General features: G+C 41.4%; 1 protein-coding gene across 5 annotated transcripts in view; it reads left to right on the top strand.

The window, feature by feature from the left end:
- DOCK9 (dedicator of cytokinesis 9) overlaps positions 1–21,910 on the top strand; it is a 278,961-nt gene that overhangs the window by 162,940 nt on the left and 94,111 nt on the right. For all 5 annotated transcript variants that reach the window (XM_074989534.1, XM_074989526.1, XM_074989505.1 and 2 more), the window contains exons 24-33: positions 2,958–3,073; positions 3,260–3,329; positions 3,453–3,578; positions 3,808–3,879; positions 4,975–5,121; positions 9,085–9,168; positions 9,897–10,008; positions 16,980–17,158; positions 18,986–19,102; positions 20,984–21,104. In XM_074989534.1, the coding sequence (XP_074845635.1) occupies positions 2,958–3,073; positions 3,260–3,329; positions 3,453–3,578; positions 3,808–3,879; positions 4,975–5,121; positions 9,085–9,168; positions 9,897–10,008; positions 16,980–17,158; positions 18,986–19,102; positions 20,984–21,104 (1,144 nt within the window). The remainder of the gene's footprint in view (positions 1–2,957; positions 3,074–3,259; positions 3,330–3,452; positions 3,579–3,807; positions 3,880–4,974; positions 5,122–9,084; positions 9,169–9,896; positions 10,009–16,979; positions 17,159–18,985; positions 19,103–20,983; positions 21,105–21,910) is intronic.

Raw genomic sequence — 21,910 nt, 5'->3', positions numbered from 1 at the left:
TTCTTATAAAGGCAAGCCAGACCCCATCTGGAACACAGCAGGGGAAAGAGGAGAATGAAATGTGGGAAGATGTCATCAGATATCTACTTGCGAAGTATTTTTTTTCCCCATGCTGCACCAGTGAAAATAACCAGAATGCTACGGGGCTCAGGGAGCCATGGGATAGTTTCCCACAATGCACTGCCACAGCACTTGATTTAAGCTACTTGTGTGTGACAGCAATAAGTTGATTTTGTGGGAAGCATATGGGATGTGAGGACGCTTAAAATCTAATTGATAAAATTAATGTTAAGAAAATTGATTTTAGCTCATAGTGTAGATGCAGCCTTAGTATTACTCCTGGCTTTTCTACAGCTGTTCTGTGTGACTTATATAAGTCACTTGAATCTCCTTGTGCATCAGGAATGTAGTAAGTCTAAGTTAATGGATGTTTGTAATAGTCACAGAGAGGTAGCCGTGTTAATCTGTATCTTCACAAAACAAAACAGCAGTGATTTAGCACTTCAAAAAATAATTTATGAGGTGATGAGCTTTCACGGGGCAGCTATTTCCAGATCTGAAGAAGCGAGTCTGCCCCACGTAGGCTCATCACCAAATAAATTATTTTTAGTCTTTAAAGTGCTTACGTGACTGCTTTTTTTGTTGTGGAATGTTTGTAAGGCATTTATCTGTTACTTTACTAACCTGAAGATACAATTCAGAGTAAAGAATTTAAAGTCTAAACAAAAAAAGTCATGAAAGTGGTGGAAAAAGGGAAGTGTGTTAATTATCCACATTTTAAATACGGAGTTGAGAGACCCAGAAGATATGACTTGCCAGATAGCTATTTGTCATTGTATGGTCAAGTTTTCCATGGTTCCAGAAAGTTTGTTTACAGCTACCAGTCCTGGCTGTCAGAATTCTGTGCTCTGATTTAGCTCTAGTTCATTGCTAAATGTCTTCTAAGAGCCCAGAAAGCACTGGAAGTGTTGGTAATGCTGTTAAACAGTATCAGTCTCCCATGATTCAGCAAATTCATTGGTTCAGCACTGGGCAGGTCCCAGAGTGCCAGCCTAGACAAATTCAACCAATACGCATTATAGGATATACTGCTTCAATGGTAATATATATAATATGTGTAGGCTTGAGGGGATTAGTCTGTTACCAGCAATGAAGGGTCCTGTGGCGCCTTATAGACTAACAGAAAAGTTTTGAGCATGAGCTTTCGTGAGCACAAACTTACTTCGTCTGATGACGAGCTCACGAAAGCTCATGCTCAAAACTTTTCTGTTAGTCTATAAGGTGCCACAGGACCCTTCGTTGTTGTTACAGATCCATACCAACACTGCTACCACTCCGATACTAGACTGTTACCAGTAAATCTTTATTCTTATTTAAACATATACACACAAGTCATGGAAAAAAATCATTAGTAATAAAAATTTAAAGTTAGGCAAAAGTTTAAAAAAAAAAAAAAAAAAGCTGGTTGAAAATTTATTAGAGTTTTTGATTTGAAGCTATTTACTTTGTCTATTTTGACATATGTTATTGATAATATGTATTTTAATGGTTATAGAGCTTTAACATGTTGAATACCAGCATTGTCACTAAATAACACACACACTGGCTACGTCTACACATGCCCCAGACTTCGAAATGGCCATGCAAATGGCCATTTCGAAGTTTACTAATGAAGCGCTGAAATGCATATTCAGCGCTTCATTAGCATGCGGGCGGCAGCAGCGCTTTGAAATTGATGCGCCTTGCCGCCGCGCGGCACGTCCAGATGGGGCTCCTTTTCGAAAGGAAGCCACCTACTTTGAAGTCCCCTTATTCCCATGAGCTCATGGGAAAAAGGGACTTCGAAATAGGCGGGGCCCTTTCGAAAAGGAGCCCCGTCTGGACGTGCCGCGCGGCAGCAAGGCGCATCAATTTCGAAGCGCTGCTGCCGCCCGCATGCTAATGAAGCACTGAATATGCATTTCAGCGCTTCATTAGTAAACTTCGAAATGGCCATTTGCATGGCCATTTCGAAGTTTGGGGCACGTGTAGACACAGCCACTGTCTCACAGATGTGAAAATTTAAAAGGGTAAATATAGATAAATGATAAAATAAACACAAGTTATTTGTAAGAATTATGTAAAATATTGAATTTAGTGTAAACTACGTGTATATATAATGCACTGCAGTTTGTATAAAGAGAAAACCCTGAAAAAAATTTAATATCAACATAAATTTTTTAAAAATCATTAAAAATAAACTGACAAAATTGAAAACTTAAAAGAACCCTTGTCTTTTATCTGTCTGATTTCAAACCAATTTTCCATCTTTTCAAGATGATTTTGAATTCTAATTCTGTCTTCCATGTACTTGCAACACTTCTTGGCTTGGTGTAATCTGCAAGCTTTATAGGTGTAGTTTCCACTCCATCTGAGTAGTGAATGAAAATATATAATAGTGTTAGACCCAGGAAGGATAGTGATGGGACTCCACTTGATATTCTCGACCAGTTTGACAGCAAATCATTGTTAATTACTGTTTGAGTGCAGTCTTTTAACCAGTTTTGAATCCACTTTATAATAATCTAATCTAGACCACATTTTCTTAGTTTGTCAAATTGTCATACTGTACTATGTCAAAAGCTTTGCTACAGTCCAGATGTGTATCTCACACAACTTCCCCTTACCTTTGGGCCAATAATCCTATCAAAGGAGGATATTAAGTTGGACCTAAGTTTGCAATGATTTACCAGCTTATTCTCCAGATTTGAACAAATGGATTGTTTAATAATTTGTTCCAGTATCTTTCCTAGTATCCAAGTTGAACTGACTAGTCTGTAATTTCCAGGAGCCTCACGTGGGAAAGTTCGTTTTCTAAGAATGTGGTTGTTAAAGTCGACTGTAAAAGAGTTTTAAAAATAATGTTAAGTGTTTTGACTTCAAGGACTTAATATTACTATTCTGTTTCTTTCTTTTAGAGTCTTCATGCAATGGAGGGCCATGTGGTGATAGCTTTCTTGCCTACAATCCTAAACCAATTGTTTAGAGTTCTCACTAGAGCTACTCAAGAGGAAGTTATAGTCAATGTGACAAGGTAAAGAATTTAAGTGGTCCACTGTGTTAAAATGATTAATGGTTTGTGCCCATGGGAGATCTCTGCACGTGATAGTAAGTTGCAGAAGTGCATTGATCTGTAGTCAAAGTACACATTTTTTTTTGCAGCAGAATATAAATATCTTCTGAAGTTTTTATATTTATTGGTGGTTTCCATCTTTCTTAGGGTTATTATACATATTGTTGCCCAGTGCCATGAAGAAGGATTGGATAGCTACTTAAGGTCATATGTCAAGGTATAAAAATTTAAGCAATTTGTTTACTTCTATTTTATTTCTTTTAAAAACGATTGTATTAAATACAGTCAGTGCATTTATTTAAATTCCACACGTTATCTTCTGTTTCCTTTTTCTGCCAAGTATGCTTATAAAGCTGAGCCTTATGTTGCTTCTGAATATAAGACTGTACATGAAGAACTGGCCAAATCCATGACAACGATTCTTAAACCATCTGCTGACTTCCTTACAAGCAACAAGCTACTTAAGGTATTTGTTGAAAATCTCTTTACTGTTTCCTTCTTATTTCTAAAATAGCAGAATCTAATCCTCAGAACTGATGAACCATTAAGGAACAATTTATCTGTTTCCTAGGAGATACTGTAAATAGCTAACTGTATTCAGGTTGTTATTGGCTATAAAAAGGCTATTTTAGTTTTGGAAATTTTAGACTAGTTTTGCGATTTTACATACTGCTATAATTTCTCTTTCTTTTCAGTATTCATGGTTTTTCTTTGACATTCTGATAAAATCAATGGCTCAACATTTGATAGAAAATGCTAAAATAAAGGTATGTAGACTTTTATATTTACATGACAGTTTTGTTAGACCGTTAAGAGCCTTTTCTAACACAATCTCCCATTTCATTAGTGTTTATTACATCTTTTTGCCATATATAAGGACACTAACTATAGTTAAATTATATAACGAAAAACTTCAACCCAATGTTAAGGTTGGTTGGCACTAGTTTGTGCCCTTCCAGAACATGGAAATTAAGCAAAACTCAAACTTGAGAAAACCAGGAAATAGAGTTAAGGTATACATATGTGCCACCTTAACTCTGTGTGCCTGCTTTTGGCTTCCCATGTTTTCTGTCTGCTAAATAGACATAAGTTCTGGTCCTTGAACCAATCCTGCTGAATTCCGCACAATAGAAGAGGTGGAGGGACTGCATGGTCAGGGATATCACCTTAGGCACAAATGAAACCTAAGTGGAAAAAGGATGATAGGAAAAAGTGGTACAGTATTGGAGAATATTCTGTGCACAATAGCCACATTTTTGCTTGAGCTAGCTAGCTGATAACATAAATCAACATATGTGTTTGGCTAAGGGAGTTACTAGGTGTGACTGGGTAACCAAGGTGTGTGGGTAGATAGATACCTAAAGTTTAGAAGAATAAGAACTGTTTTCTAGAATACTATGCTTAGCTATGCCTTTAAAATAAGAAATCTGTTTTAAGTTTTTCCTTGCAAGTTATTTCAGTATGCATCTATATGACAAGACCCTAATGCTTTCAGGTTTCATACTTACATGTACGTAGTCAATCATCTCAAAAGAAAATGGTCTTCTATGCTGGATTCTAAATAAATGTGTAGGTGGGAACTAGATCTAATTGCAGTTGTTTATTCAAAACTTTTCTCAACCCAAATTGGCCTTTTTCATAGTACAGAAAAGTTTGCAAAAAGCTTCAGAAAGTTATGGGAAAATCAGCTTTTTTCTTCAGAACTTGAGTATTTCATAATTTTAATTTTACTTGTTATCCCCTCTCTTTTCCTAAATGAACTTGAGAAATAGTTTTCACTGTAGCAAATCATTATCTACCATATGTAAGGTTAGTTCAGGACTTGAACAATTTTAAATGAGTATTTTAATTTATTCTTTCAGTTGTTACGAAACCAGAGATTTCCTGCTTCTTTTCATCATGCTGTAGAAACAGTTGTTAATATGTTAATGCCACACATCACTCAGAAGTACAAAGACAATCCAGAGGCTTCAAAAAATGCAAATCATAGTCTTGCTGTCTTCATAAAGGTAGGTACCCACAATCATACAGGCTCTAGGCTTATGATTTTTCAGTAATTTTATTTCTTAGATTTTCAGTTATCAGGGTCTCATACGAGAGTGTGGGGGGAGGGGGCTTTTTTCCTGGCAGATTGCAGCAGAACTATGTTACACCACCTTTTTTCCCTGGCATCATTTTTAAAGGGTTCTACTGCTCTGCCTTCAGCTCCCTGCCTGCCTGAAGAGGAAAGAGCATGACTTGATTTAATTGGCTTAATGGCCAGCCAGACCATTAAAACAATTAAATTGACTCCTGCTCTTTCAGTGTGCAAGTCAGGGAGCTGCTGCAGCTGGACATGGGGAAGCATCAGGAGCATGTGGAGCTCCTTTTGAAATGTAAATCTTGGGTTGGGGAGCAGTTGGGGGCGGGGTTAAACCTGGTGGTGGTTTGGGGCCATGGGAGATGGGTGTGGAGTTAAACTTGGTGGTGGGTTAGGGCTGCAAGGGGGCAGGGGGTTAAGCTGGGGTAAGGAGGCCAAGGAGGTTGAGCCAAGGCCATGGGGAGGGGTGTTGAGCCATGGAAGCAGGTGGGTTGGAGTTGGGGGATGGGTTGAGGGGGTGTTGAAGCAGGGCTGTGCAGCTGCACAGTCACATGGGGGGTTGAGCTGGGCTGTGCAGCTGTCCAGGGGGTTGAGCTGCAGCTATACGGCTGTGTGGGGGTTTGAATGGGAGTAGGTTGAGCTGGAGAAGGGGGTGGGTTGGGAGGATGTTTGAGCTGGGGCTGCACAGGAGGTTTTGCTGGGGTGGTGCAGTAAAATGAGGCTGTGCAGTTGGGTTAAGAGGTGGTGGGGCTGTAGGGGGGACAGTTTGTGGCTGTGAGGGGACCACAAGGGGGGCAGTTTGGGGGTTGAGTTCCAGTACCTTTATAGTGTAGGAAAAAAAGCTTTTGTGTGTGTGTGTGTGTGTGTGTGTGTGTGTGTGTGTGTGGGAGAGGGAGAGGGAGAGGGAGAGGGAGAGGGAGAGAAATGTACGTGTGCATGTAGGTTATGTTTCTGGTAGAGTGCAGTGCAGTGAAGTTCCAGCACCTGTTTTTCTCTTAGAACACTAGAAAAATTTTTCTTCACCACTCCCACAGCAGCACAGGAACAGGGGCATTAAAATTCAACACCCTAACACCTATGAGGAATCATCAGGCTTGAGTTCTGATACCGTTTTTCTAGGGGAAAAAGTGCACTGTATATATGTATGACATTGTAAGGGGGCATGGCTCTTCTCCCAACTTCTCAGAAACTCCATGGACTATTGTGGTTGTACCTTCACTGAACCCTTGTAATTTCCACCGTTACCCCAACAATCCCCATGCAACTATCTGTGTACAGCACCACTGTGCATTTTTAGCACTCTCTCTAGGACCAGGGGAAACAGAAATCTCCCTCCACTGAGGCATCCATGTAACTTTATTCAACTAGTCCTAGTCCCCTTTCTCTCTCCACTTGGTACTTGCTGTCTGCCTCTATATCAGCTTTGAGCTGATGAGCTAATAGGCTTCTTAACCCCTCCAGCTGATGCGCCTGAGTGTCTACCAGTTAGCTCACTCCAGGGGAGCCAATTAATATCTAAAAGATCAGAATGTAGACTTGGTTCATCTTGCACTCTGTCACAGGCATTTTAAGCATGCTTTTATATTTGCAAATAGAGATGTATAAAAGAACAGGTTAAGTATTCACAGTAATTAAAATTAAGATACAGTAAACCCTGAGCAGTACAAACTGATTTTGAACATTGATAAAACAAAAACAATGGTATAAGGAAGATAAGGAAATAGGAAGGAAGACCAGTGTAGATGGGATTGTATTAGAGAACACAGAGAAGTTCACATATCTGGGGAGCTACATATGATCTCTAGACTGTAAGAAGGAAATAGTGACTAGAATAGCAAAAGCAAGAGCAAGTTTGAAAGTGATGGATAAGATTTGGAAAAGCAAAGCAATTAGCTTAGGCACAAAGCTGAGCATCTTGAAAACATGTATTCAGCAGCATGTTCTACGGATGTGAAACATGGATGATAATGAAAGATTCAAAGAGAAGGATATTGGCATTTGAGCGGAGTTGTTATGGAAAGATTCTAAGAAGAGGATGGATGCAGAAGGGCACCAATGAAGAATTATGTAGGAAGATACAGTCAAAACAGAACTTACTGCAGAAGATTATACAATGGAAGTTAGAGCTATTTGGGCATATCTGCAGAATGAATAACAAATGAAAAATCAAGACCCTGGTATCTGGCATAATGATGGTTCAAATAGGAGAGGCAGACCACACAGAGAATGGGTAGATGATGTAGTAGATTGGTGTGGAGCTAGTCTACAGAAACTAAGCCACTCCGCACTGGGTATGGAAAGATGGAAGGAAACAGTAAGGGAGGCATCGGATACCAATGGGCGCTGAGCCCATGGTGGTTGATGATGATGATGATGATGATGATTTAATGGGCTTTGGAAATAACGGCCACTGTCTGCCATCCTTCCCCCACCCCCAAATAAATGCCAATGACTCGCTGGGGCTGCTGCCGCAGCTGGGGTTCCAGGAGTGGCTGGGGCTGCGGCTGCTGTCATGGATGGGGCTACAGGGGCCACCGCAGCATGGCTCTCTCTCCCCCGAGCCTGCTGTGTTTCTCCCAGGTCTCGGACAGAGCACTCCCTAGTTCACCTTGCAAGGTGCCTCTGGTCTTGCAGGTTCAGATTCAATGGACTTTTGGATTTAACTGACACCTTCCCCCCCTCATTAATCCATTAAATTGAATCTATCAAAACAGTATATAAAATATATAATACAAATGCAGATTTTATTTTGTGCTCGCATTTGCCTATTTCTTTGTTTGTTTGTTTTTTATTTCTTCCTAGTTGTGCCATCAAATTATTCCCCCAGTCCAACAAGATTTAAGCATAAGTTTAACTTTGTGTTTTGCATTATGTAGTCAGGATCCCAATTACTCTTACTCTTATTCTTATTTAAGTATTTTGAATCCTTTATAAAGGGATTTCCAAATCATACATAATACTATGTTTAGTTCGCAGAAGGTGGAGAACAGATAGAGGCCCTCAAATACCAAGGTGATGGGAATCAGATAAGTTCACAGAGATTTTATATAATTTAACTTACCCACCTACAATGCAGGTGCCCGGTTGCACACCAAATTTTGTTGAATATGTACATGCATAACTAAACAAATTATCCCAAGCCCTGCCATCTTATTTTCATGCTCTTGATTTAGGTAAACTACAGGTCTGTCACTTCCATTTCTCTTGGTGTAAATACGTAAGCACAGTTGCTATGCCCAATAAGGAATATTAATGTTAATGTTAATGTCTGTTTTGGGGATGCACCACCATTTCATCTCTTTGAAAATTCAGTGTTTTGTGTTCTGTTCTTTTAATGGTGATCTCATATTAATTCAGGATTATCTAAATTATGTAACAGTTGTATTAAAGTCACAGCCACAGGACATGGTCAAGACTGGGCCCCATTCTAGGCACTATACAAATGTTCATGAAGATGCTGGTACCTATAGAGTTATCATTCCTTACTGACAAAAGAAGATTGTTACTAAAGTGAACAGTTTTACTTAATCTTACATTCTCTTAGTTAGAAAAGTATGATTGTGTAATGAAAAGTTTTTCGTAACTCTACCGTATGGACTGTTTCAAAACCTGGCTTCTGGTTCTGGGTTTTTTGCTTGTTTTTTTGTTTTTTGTTGTTATATTGTATTAACAATTTCTCTATCAAATGGAAGCTAAGTTAGGTCTCTGTCAAATCTTCCTTTTAATATTAAGTTAAGTGTGTTGTACAATGCTTGCTTTTAATAGCCTTTATATTCAAACTAAGTTATAAGTTAAAATTCTTGGAAGATAACATTTTTAAAGATGGTCAGCTAAATTACTAAACACCTAGTATCTAGACTGCTTTGGAATGGTTTATATTTATCTTTTTCAGAGATGTTTCACTTTTATGGATAGGGGTTTTGTGTTCAAGCAAATCAATAACTACATCAGCTGCTTTGCTCCAGGGGATCCAAAGGTACTCCATTCCTTTCATTGTATTTATTGTTAAAAATGTGTTTCTCTTTTTGGTGCACCTATATAGGAAATTGTGTCGAGATCCCATCATATTCTTCAGTTGTATTCAGGCATGTTATTCAGATTAGTCTCCCATTCCTGTGCAGTAGGTGTGTTACCTTTCGCCTTAAAGACACCTTTGATATTTTTGCCTGTCAGAGCAGTAGGATTTGGTTGTGTCATCTTCAAAGAGGAATAGTTTGACTGGCACAATTCTTTAACATTACTAGATGGGAAAACAGATGAAACCACAGCAGTGATCAATTTGAGCAGACAATGAAGGTCTCAGGGAACAAATTGTCAATAGTTAAAAGTGAGCCCTCTGATATCTAAGATGTCCCTACAAATCTATGATCCTTCTCACTACATTGGCATGCAACTCAAGATACTTTTTAAAAAAATGCATAGGATCTCCAGGATTTCAAACAAATCTCAAGTTTTTCCTGCTACACTACATAGATATGATAAAATTAGGAAATGTAACACTGAATTAGGTCTGGCTTTCAAATGCTGTTTTCTGCTAAAGAACTTTTCTGGTTCTGCATGGCATGACACACACAGTCCATAGCATTGTAGGTTCGTAAAGGAAAAAGCAATCAATAGTGTTAAGAAGTCTTTTCTTTTTAGCTATGCCATTAAAATGTCTACTAAATTATTAAATTGTGTAATTTGTATCTGAAATATTTGCAGACCCTTTTTGAATTCAAATTTGAATTTCTTCGTGTTGTGTGTAACCATGAACACTACATCCCTTTGAATCTACCTATGCCATTTGGAAAAGGCAGAATTCAGAGATATCAAGGTAAAGCCACAATTTTAATATATAAATGTTAAAGTTTTTGAAAGGAGAGTTTGTTTTAAAGAAGGTGTTTCCTAAAGACTCCATTAGTGTTTCTTGGGAGTTATAAAATTGTTAAAAGGAAACCTTAGGGAATTTTTTTTCAGTTGGGTGCAACTGACCCACAGAAAACTTACTTGGAGGTCATACACAAGTGAGAAGGGGAAAAATGTGGGGGGAAGACACTCACTTAACAGTTTACACTGTAGTCTGTGTGTGAAAGCCCCAAGCCTTGCTACAGGCTGGATCAAAGCATCTCAATGGGCAGATCTGGTGCACTGGACTACAGATTCCCCTGTACTCCTTATGCGGTAATTGTTTTTTGTTTTAAATCACAAAACAGTGGTTTGTTAGCAAAGCATTGGGCTGAAAGTATCTAGGTCAGGGGTGAGCAACCTGCAGCACATGTGACAAGAGTGGCATGTGACCCGATTTTCATCAACACTCAAGGCGGGAGCTCAACCCTGCCCCTCCTCCCTCATGCAGCTGCCTCTTCCTCCCCCATGACCAAAAGCTGTCAGGCTGCTTTCCTTTTTGTGGGCTGTGTCTGTCTGCCTTGGCTGCCCCAAAGCTCTCCACTGGGCTTGGCAGCCAGCTGCTCCAGCCACCCCACACAGGAATATTTACTTCGACCCCTGGCTGAGTTAAACAGCCTGGGCCATCTCCCTGGGCCAAACAGAAAATGACTAACTTTAGAAAGGGTGGCAGACTGCCAAGCTCCTACACTGGGAGGCTAGCAGGGCTGCAGAAAGAGCACTATAAGCAGATCAAAAATGGCATTATGGCTTTCGGGAAGGGTAGTGGGGCTCAGCCTGGCTTCCTATAGGCCGCTGAGCTGGAGCACCTCCCACAAAAGGCACTGTGCTTCCACCAGTCCTGCTAAGCAAACCATAGCTCAGCCATCTGTTTTCCAAGGCCAAACTCCAGGGCCCAATCGTGCTGTCCCAGCAGCACGCATAGGCCTCACCTTGGGGGTTGGTTGGCAAGAAGCACAAGAGGACGGGGACAATCTCGATGGTGTCATGCTGTGGAAGCATGTTGTGCACTGTGCCAGGGCAGCCTGGCAGAAGTTTCAGGGAGCTGCTGTCGCCTGAGTTTGATGGGGCCAAAGTGGGGCTGGGGAGTGGCTGCCACAGGCAGGGGAGCACTTACAGTGGTTCCTGATGTGGTGCTGCTGACCAGTCTTAATCCTGGGCAGGGAAGGGAAATTTGTCCTGGCCAGTGGCCATGCTGCTGTGTGCCTGTCAGACAGTAAGTTCCCCAGGCTCTCCACAGGGCACTAGGTGCTCTGCTGACTTGACACTCATAGAGATGAACAGAGGATGATTCCGCTTGATGGACCACCATTCCTTGGGGCCATTCACTCTATGGAAGGCAGCAGGTGTCCCCAGTCAGCTGCTCCCTGGCTCTGCATTCTCAGCCTGCCCTATTTGCAGCTGCCTTTCTTTATACTTAGAGACAGACACACCAACAGGAAGGTGGTCTCTTCTCCTTGTTAACAGGTTAATCCACCCTCAACCTTTAGTGATCTGTAATGATTACTTACTATTAAAATGTTAGGGCTCCCCCCTTCTCCCAGACAATCTCAGATCAGAGGCCCAATTCTGCAGAACACTTCAACCCCATGCTTAACTTCCACCACCTGTTTATGAGCCCTTAGCTTCAGGGATATTGATTGGAAGTTTAGCACAAGGTTAAGTGATTTGCATGCAGGCCTAACTGTACACCTGTGTTGATTAAAGAGATATGAATTGTTCATATTAATTCTTAAAATAAAACAGTGTGGTAGTTATGATAGTTAAATGGCAAAAATATCCATTTAGAAAAAGACAAATTAAGCTTTATACAGATCTTTTAAAAGGATTGAGGCAGAACAATGAAATGGAACCTGAGGAATCTTGGAGAAGATTAATGAGGTAAAACCTGATAAATTGGTGTGCATCACCTGAATAAAACTTTGAAAACGTATGACATATTAAAGAAGCTTTCTGCAATCACAGCATAAATTAAATAACTATAGGATTATTTTATTCTTAGTTGTTCAATATACTTTTAAATTTAACATTGTTTGACTTCTTTTGGTGTTTTTCTCAATATAGCAGAGATTTTAATTTTCATTCAATTTATTGCTAGAAGTGTTTCACATAAGTGCAAATGCAGTGTTTTTATTTTTGAGATGTGAGTTTACATTTTAAACAAATTATTACTTTATATATAGCTACACCTTTTAAACATATGTAACATGCAAAGATACCTACATAAATTCTTATTAAACCTGTTTCATAGACATAAACAATTCCAGAAGGTAGTATAATATAATGAACATATTACATGTTGTGTTATATTTTTTCATATTTGCTACGTCTACACTAGCACACTAAGTCGAAGTAGCCTATTTCGAAGTAAGAACATCGAAATAGGCTACTTCGACATGTATCATCTACATGTCCTCCAGGGCTGGTGCCGTCAATGTTCAACATTGAAGTCGCGATGGGGAACATCAAAAGGAGCCGCCCTGGAAGGAAATGCGGAGCGTCCACACACACACACACACACAAGCACTCTCCTTCGGAATAAGGGGCCAGCAAAGCCAGCGGACAGGTTCACAGGCTGGACTAGACTTTCTGGGGCAAGAGCAAGCCGTTCCCTTAAAGGGCCCCTCCCAGACACACTCGGCCTGCACAGCATGAGGTCCACAGAGCCAACAACCTGTTGCAGATCCCATGCACACAGCATGGATCCCCAGTTGCAGCAGCAGCCAGAAGCCCTGGGCTAAGGGCTGCTGCACACGGTGACCATAGAGCCCTGCAGGGGCTGGACAGAGCGTCTCTCAACCGCTCAGTTGCTGCTGCCATGGAGGACCCCGCTATTTTGACGTAGTGGGACGCGGGTCGTCTACACACGCCCTACTTTGACATTGAACGTCGAAGTAGGGTGCTATTCCCATCTTCGGATAGGAATAGCGATTTCAACATCTCACCACCTAACGTTGATTTCAATGTCGAAATAGTGCACGGCGCATGTAGACACAAAGTGTGCTATTTCGACGTTGTGCCAGCTACTTCGAAGTAGCTGGCTAGTGTAGATGCACCCATTATGTTTATAGTAGAGGAACTGAGAAGGAAAATTGTGTAATTTAGAAGACTTTTGTTTTACTTGATACTATTTTCTTCCCTTATTTAGTCACAAGGGTTTTAATATCTGCTAAAAATTCCTGAAGTATTTTGATTTCATTTAAAAATATCAGGAAATAGTATATTCTTACCAATCGCTTCTTTATCAGTTGCTTAGTGAATCCCCAGTGTGAAATATTCAGCTCACTGAGGCACAGATTTTTAAAGTATGAGTGTCTAAAATTAAATCCATAATCTGTATTTGAGCCCAGTATTTCAGTGGGTCCATATAGGCACAAGAGTTCACCCACCCAGATCCAGTTATGTAAGCAGAGTTAAATGCCTCAGATCCTCATTACTCTGAGGTGCTGCACAGCTGTAGCTGCTATTGAAGACTTTGGATGGTCAGCATGTCTATATATTGGTGCAAAATACAGATTTAGGAGTCTGAATTTAGCTGCTTAAGATCAGAAAGTTTTTTGCCCAAGTGGATTAAATTAAAATACTTTCTTCGATGTTTGTTGATCCTGTCCACTTCAAGTAGGTGTACGCACACCACATGCAGTCATTAGAAGGATTTTCACCCCTAGAAGTACCCCCCTGCTCCTCTGTGGAGTCCTCTGAATATAACCAATATATATAGGTTACCGCCAATCCACTGCCCCTTGAGTTCCTTCTTACAACCAGTGACGGTCTTTAGAATTGCATTCTTTCTCTTGCCTTGGCAAGTGTTTTCCTAGTGGACTCTTCGTCAATTTTTGTAAATAGTTAGGTTAGAGTTAGTGATTATGTAGTACTTTAGATTAATTAACGTTCTGTTGGGGGTTTCCCCCACTTCATTTCCCTTCCCCAGGACTAGGGCATACTTCAGGCCAAGGGTTTCAAACGGTGTGGGTCCTACCACAAACCCTTGTCAAAAGGTGATCCACAGACTTCCTGGATAAAGAGATTGAGAGAAACCAATCAGACGGATTACTGCCACATTTGTAAAGGTTTTGGCCCTAGAATCAAAAAATGAGAGGGACTTTAGACAAGAACAACTGCTCCTGGAAGCAGTTCTTTGTCCCCCAGCCGGCCATGTCCACCTGGGTCTGGCAACCAGCACGTCAGTGCGGAGTGTGCGAGCCTCACTTAAAGAAGCTCTGGTGCTGTGGCAGAACTCAGTACCGAGCCCCTGTGCTACCAGTGTTCTCTGTCACTGAAGCCCCCTCCTCCAGCCTTGCATTGCTGCAGTTATACCTCTTGCAAAGCACCGGCAAGAAAACAGAGAGGGAATGGTAATCCATAGCAAGATCATCTAAGCAGGGAAGCGCTAGTGTAGTGTTTCTCATGTCAGAGCACTCAATGCCTGGTCTACAAGAGGTGACATCCTTGATTTCAGTCCTGCAGAGAAGGTGCATTGAGTCCAGTGCCTGTGGAGTCATTGTCAGGGAATGCTAGCTGGATCAGCTGGACTTACCCTCCACTCAAAGCTTTTCAGAGGCAGCCAGGGATCTGATACTCATGACAGTATGACAGAGGAGAGGGAGTGCTAGATGCAAGACCTCAGGTGCTGTATGGCAGTGCAGGGCTGTGTAGAGTCAAATTGGTCATGTTGCAGTACCACCAAGCCCAGGAGTCTCTCTCCAGAGGTTCCTGGTTCATTGCTAGGGAAAGTCAGGCTATTGTACTGCCTGGGAATTGTGCATCACTCTGTAGTACTGGGGTTGACTGCAGATTCAGCACTGGAGCTGATCACATTGTTGAACTGGAGTTTGCAGTGCAGGGCAAATATGATGAGCTGGTGGAAGGTCTGTTCCCACAAAAGGCGTTAGCTTCTTCCTCCGCAGATGAAGCAGTAACAGGATCTTCATCAGCTTCAGTCTCTATGGACAACAGAGTTCACTAAGAGTGGTTGCATAAGATGGCCTAGAATTTGGGGATTTAAGCAGAGGAGGTGGTGCAGTCAGCGTACTCCGTGATGGACATTTTGGCAGTAGAGGGCTCCTCAAGGGTGGCATTATTTCTCATAAAGATTATCCAGGCTACTGCTAAAACACTATGGCAAACACCAGCTTTTATTCTCTCAACAGCTAGTGCGACTGAAAGAAATACCCTTAAAGGGATTGAGTACCTTTTTACTAACCTGCAACCGGGTTATTAGAAGTAACAAGAACGATTAAGAGAGAGGGCAGCAGGGCCTCAAGTCAAGGGACTCAAACAAGCTGTATCTCTTTATCAGGACAGTGTACTCCACTGGAAATTCTAGCTTCAGATTACCAAACAGTAAGCAGTCCTGAACCAATACAACTTTGATGGGAAACCATGACAAAAAGTATGGAAGTTCCCCTCCAATTCCAGGTCAGAGATTGCAGCAGTCATGGAGGAAGGCAAGGTGGTGGCAACAACCACCTTGCAGGTTGCTCTGGATGCAGTGGACTTGGCTATTTGGACAATGTCCTCTGCAATTGCCATGAAAAGGTCATCATGGCTACAAGCATTGGGCCTCCACCCACAGGTCCAACAGACCGTGCAGTATTTGCCTTTTGAGGTCTCGGCTGTTTTCAGAGCAGACTGACTCCAGATTCCTTAACATTAATGATTCAAGGGCTACATATACCAGGCCCCTCTACCTCTCATGGAAGGTGGCATTTTTGGTGGCGATAATGGTCTGGAGAGTGTCTGAACTTATGGCTTTAACAACCAGACTCCCGTACCTGGTATTCTGCAAGGGCAAGCTTTAGTTACTGCCCCATCCAGCCTTCTTTTGAAAAGATGTATTCCATTTTCACATCAGCTAGGATGTTTGACTTCTGGTGTTCTACCCTAAGCCACATCCTAATAGCTGGGAGCAAAGTCTTCATTCTCTGACATAAGGTGGGCATTGGCTTTTTATATCAAAACTTCTGCAAATCAAACCAGTTCTTTATCACAAGAGCAGACAGAATGTAGAACCTTCCGGTCTCTGCCCCAGCCTCATTTCATCATGGATCAAATCCTGCATTCAAACATGTTATGATTTGGCAAAGGTGCCAGACCTAGCTCTGACTGAAGATTCCATGAGGTCACAGGCTGCCTCTCTGTATTCCTGGAACAGGTTCCTAATCAGGAAACTTGCAGTGTCACCATTTGGTTCAGTCCACATTTTCACCTTACATTACATCATCACTCAGCGGACCAGGGATGATGCAGCTTTTATCAGAGCAGTGTTCCAATCTGCAAATCTATGAATGCCAATCTGTATTCAGGGAACTGCTTGGGAGTCACCTACTTAGAATTGACATGAGCAGACATTTGAAGAAAAAATAATTACCTACCTTTTTGTAACTGTTTTTTCTTGGAAGAATGTTGCCCAAGTCCATTCTAGGCCCCACACACCTCCCCTCTGCTGAAGTACTTCACTAGGAAGGAACTGAGGAGGTGGCAGGTCAGCAGGTACCTATATATACCACCTCTAAAGCATGAATCTAGGAGGCTCCACAGCTGGACTGAGGGTTACCAGTAGGGGAAGAACTTTCCAGTGACTGCATGGCGTTCTCACACACCTATTTAGAATGGCCATGAGCAACACATCTTGATTAGCAAATGTTTTGAGAAGGTGGTAAGTAACCATTTTTTACTATTAATATTCAATGTTACTAAGTGTCTGTTGTGTACTTGTTGAATGAACACACAGTATATCTAACAAATATTTGCCTGACACAGCCCTACAGTTTGAGGCTAAATGGGTTTTGAGCAAGCCATGTCTAATCTGTTTTTGCAACTAAGACTGAACAAAGGGGAATGCACACACTTACATTAGTTACACTGTTCCTAAACTACAGTTTATATTCTACTTTTCAGACCTCCAGCTTGACTATTCACTAACAGATGAATTTTGCAAGAATCACTTCTTAGTGGGACTGCTCCTCCGGGAGGTGGGAAATGCATTACAAGAATACAGAGACATCCGGCAGATTGCAATTAGTGTGGTCAAGAATTTGATGATAAAACATTCTTTTGATGACAGATATGTGTCTAGGGTAAGTTTACTGCTACTTCAGTAAATAAGAAACGTGAAAAGTTTAGGGATGTACATTTGCAGGTTTCATGCATGGGACAATAGCGTTACATTTAAATAAATTATAGACCAATTTAATCAGATTTTCTTATTTACTCAAAATAACTGCTTTTAACATATTTTAGTGATTATTAATATTTAACTAATTTTGGCTATACCTTCCATGATCTATTAGAACGGGTGGACATGCTGTGGCCCATTGCAGTTTACAACCTGCCAATCATTTTAATGTGGCCCACAGCCCACCCCGTAGCAGGGAGCAGTGCTGCTTAAATTAGCAAGCTGCCCCCCTATAGCTCTCTGCACTGCTGGGGGGTGGGGGAGAAGCTTTGTGTGCTGTCTCTGCCGCCATGAAGATCTCTCAGCTTCCATTAACAAGTTTCCAGCCAGTAGGAGCTGAGAGATTTTGCTGGGGGCAGGGGCAGCACTTGAAGCCTTCCACCCCTACAAGTACAAAGAGCCACATGGAACAGCCAGTGGACTGGAACTGCTGGCAGGCGGGGAAGCTTGGCTTCTCTCTCCCTGCACTCCAGTTTCCTCCCAGACCATGCAGCCCCTCTCATAATCCTTCCCCAGGTCAGAATCTCTCCCGTACCCATAACCCCTCCTGGTCCCTGCACCCCAGTTCTCTGCACTCTCCTCTCACTGGCCCCCCTCACAATTACCCCTCAGACTCTGCTCCGACTCGTACATCCCTCCCCTATGGCAGAATCCTCTCCACCCATGTCCCTTCCCAGACCCTGCATCCTAATACCCTGCTGCAGGTCACAAACTCCCTCTCAAATCCCCCACTTTCTCCTGCACCCCAGACTCCTACCCCCCACCTGTGTGCTGCACCCAACCTCTATCCCACACCAACCTCCGCAGAAAAAGTGCAACCCTTGATTATTTACCAAAGCCTTTGTGTGTCCCCCCATTAGAAATTATCGCCCACCCCTATTCTAAAAGGACAAATAGTAAATCTAAGTGGAATTGACAGTTGTACTAACCAGCTGAATTGGCTGTTTTCAGTTTCCTGCTGTTTTTGAAATTTTGTGGCCATTGTGTTGTGATGAAGCCTCAAAGATTTTGTAATTGCAGTTGTGATGGATTTCCAAAACTTGCAGAGTTTTTGTTTGACCCTTCCCATGTATTTTGTTTCAAGCGCATACCATTTTCTTCTCTGAGGACATGTTGCAATAGTAAGAAAGCAAATTCCTGGAGCTATTAATTTTACTTGCAGCATTTATTGTTGAGTAATGAATATTTAGTGGACAGCATTGTATATCTGTATACCAGCGAAAACTCGTTCTAGACCAGTGGTCCCCAGACTTTTGAGAGTTACATTCCCTCTAACCCCTAGTTCAAGCCCTCTTGGATCTAGGGCTGTGAGAGAGGACACAGATCCAGGGATGGAGGTGGGACAAAGCAAGGATAAGAGGGCTGACACTGTGAGCATGGCTGGAGGCAGGGACAAGAGTGGACATGCAGTGAGGGCCAGCAGCCAGGCCCACTGCTAGGTGTGGCTGTACTCCTGGCCCCACTCCAGCCTCAGCCCCATGCTGGGAACAGAATAGTGGCTGAGACTGGAGGGTGTAAGGGTGTGTTCAAGCTGCTCAGAGTCTGGGGACAGGGACAGGCCCAGGGCCAGAGATACCTCTAGGGACAGGACTGGAACAGAGTTGAAAGCCAGGAGGAGCTGGATGGCATTCCTTCCTTGCCTCCTGTGGGTGGATGAGCACTTGGTTGGTTGAGTTCTTAAATCACTGGTTTCATTAATTCTTTACAATATCTGTGAATCTTTGTTTAGAGCCATCAAGCAAGAATAGCCACTTTGTATCTGCCAGTGTTTGGACTGCTGGTAGAAAATGTCCAACGAATCAATGTCAAGGATGTGTCACCTTTTCCTGTTAATCCTGCAAGCAGTGTGAGTGAGCCTGTTTGTTATTTCACATTTTGAGCAATATTTAGTACAGTAAACCCCCAATTTACTCAGAGGTTGTGTTCCTGGGAAACCCCATATAAGTCAAATTTCATGCAAGTCGAGGAGCCGGGAACCTGGCTCCCATCTGCCACAAGTGGTGGAGAGCTGGTTTCCAGCTCCCCACCACTCGCTGGAGCAGCAGCACTAGTCAGTTTCCCAGATGCCGCAAGGCTCTCCCCACTGCTCATGATTTTGACTCGCGTTAATCTAAATAATTTATAAGTCAAAATAGTGTAAATAGGGGTTTTACTGTAGAACATATTCAGTAACATTCAAGTTGCATGCTGAATGCTTTGAATCTGATCCTTGGGTCCAACCAAGGTGCACTTAAATCATCACTGTACTTCAGAAATTCTGGGATCAGTAGCAGGCTAGCTCAGTCTGGATCATAAATTATACTAGGCTTGTAGCTGCTCTAACTAAAATAAGCCATAAAATAGCACTAAGCTCAACTTGCCTCTTATGTCAGGACAAAAAAAATATATAGTTATGAGTGTCTATATATATTAACATTAGCTTTTTATAGACCACAGCATTATCGTTCCTCTTTGTTTCTCACTCCAAATTTTCATTAAAGTTTATTAGATTTTTAGGCACACAATAAATTTAGTATTGGGCTCTGTCTCCATATGTACATTTCTCTTAAAAAAAAAAAAGTGCCAATTTAAAGCTGCATATAGAAAAGTGTTAAAAGAACATTAAGGTTGCAGAGCAGTGGTGGTCAGCCTTTGCCTGTGGACCACATGCTTGTGTGTGTGGCCGGTGAGACATTTTGCTTATTGTTGCCCATGTGCAGGTTTGTCAGTCCGCTATTTTCTGTGTGTAGCTTTTTTTCCCTACTAGTGTTACTAAAGTGGTATGCATGTAAAACAAGGACACGTGAAGTGAGCGGCATGCTGATAGTGTACAGCATTTGAGTGAGACCCATGCACTCCCTACACATCGAATGCACTGATATGGTTCAGACAGTACACCCCACAAATTCTAGGTATGCAAGCACAGTTAGCACCATTAGTTAGGACAGTATTTTGGCCCACTGAGAGGGAGGGGTGTTTATACAGCTTACTCACTAGTTTAGGTTGCCCATTGCTATTAGTCACATTTTGAAATTAGGTAATGCCAAATTACGGTAATCTGTGCTATAAATGTTTTTGTTTTTAAAAAGTATTTACAGCAATGCCCTTACTAAAAAAATTATCTTTTCTGCTTTTGTATTCAGAAATTGTGCATTAGTATTTGAGCTGTCCTGCCAAATGTATCAATGGCTTCTGTCTTTACTATTACAGACCCTGATCCTACCAGCATTAATACATGTACTTAACATGCTAGAAGTCAGTGGGGCTAGTCAGCTACATAAAGTTAAGCACACACATAAATACTAGGACTGGGGCTATAGATGTTAAGCTGAAGACAAAAACAGGAGTCTGTTGGTATCTGGCAAACAGCCCATGTTGATGAAATTTTATTATCTAATTCAGTCAAAAGATTATAAAATTGCGAAGCAAATCAAAAAAAGTCAGATTTTTAGGAGGAGAAATTTTCTTAATGTTGTAAATAAAAGTAAGGCAATTCTAAGTAAAGTTAAGCTAAAAAGTATATACCCAACTATGGGCAATAGTGAAATAAACATATTGACATGTTAAAAGTAATCTTAGATAGCCCATGTTGATTTCAGTGTGCTGTGGCGTATAATTTGATATCACCCTTGATTTACAAAAACATCAGATATCACATTCCTTCATAGAGATAAGTAATATGTGTATACTAATTTTGGAATATCACAAAATGTACATTATAATCATTTGTTTTCTCTTTTCTAAACAGAGTGCAAAAGATGAGTCGCTTAGCATGCCAGCTGTGAATCCTTTAGTGACACCACAAAAATTAGGAAACACTTTGGATAACAACCTCCACAAAGATCTGTTTGGTGTTATCTCTGGCATTGGTAATACTTTAAAAAAACAACAACAACAAAAACTTCTGACTACTTTTCTCTTGTTTCTCTTCTTAAAAAAAAAAACCTTTTGTCATCACATTTTGAAAACATACTATGAAAGGGTTTAATCATTCCAGTCAAAAAAGCTCCTTTCTTGGATGAAACTCAGATGAATTGCCATCCGTGAAAGTGAGAATGCAAAAAAACATCACCGCAGCTGGTTGTGTGGGACTGGCGGGGGTGGAGATCGGAATTCTGGAGAGTAGGCAAAAGTATCGATCCATTCTGGTATAGCCATATTTGTGCTAATTGAGTGCAATTTTATTTATATTTTTAATCGTATTTTCTGAAACCTGTTTGATTTTGTCCACCTCTTGTTCAATACGAAGACTCTAGACATAGGTTGCTGTTTTCACTTTAGGAAATCATCAGCCACCCAAAGGTGCAAAGAACCAGCCACTCACTTAAGATCCTCCGATAAGCTGTGGGAAATGTGAGTTCTGTCGAAATGGACTTGGAATTTTTGGCACCTAAACTATCCGTACTTGCCTGCCTCTTTTTTATGCTGATGAGGAGAAAATAAAAAACAGGGCTGAATTTTGCCTTTGATTGGTTGAGATACCAATTCCCCCTTTTGGGAGATAATAGACAGAAAACCGTCATTAATATGAGTTGCTATTTGTTTGCTCTGACTATTGTTTTCCAGTTGTCTATGCCATCGGTGTATTTTCTGCCTCACACAGCTAGTTTGAGATTATTTTGAGATCGTAGAATCATAGGATTAAAAAGGAACCACAAGGGTCATTTGGTCTAAC

This window comes from Carettochelys insculpta, chromosome 1 (genome assembly GCF_033958435.1).
Source record: "Carettochelys insculpta isolate YL-2023 chromosome 1, ASM3395843v1, whole genome shotgun sequence".
In the NCBI taxonomy this organism is placed as follows: Eukaryota; Metazoa; Chordata; order Testudines; family Carettochelyidae; genus Carettochelys; species Carettochelys insculpta.
Note: the sequence above shows the minus strand (reverse complement) of the source record. Positions and strands in the feature narration are given on the sequence as shown.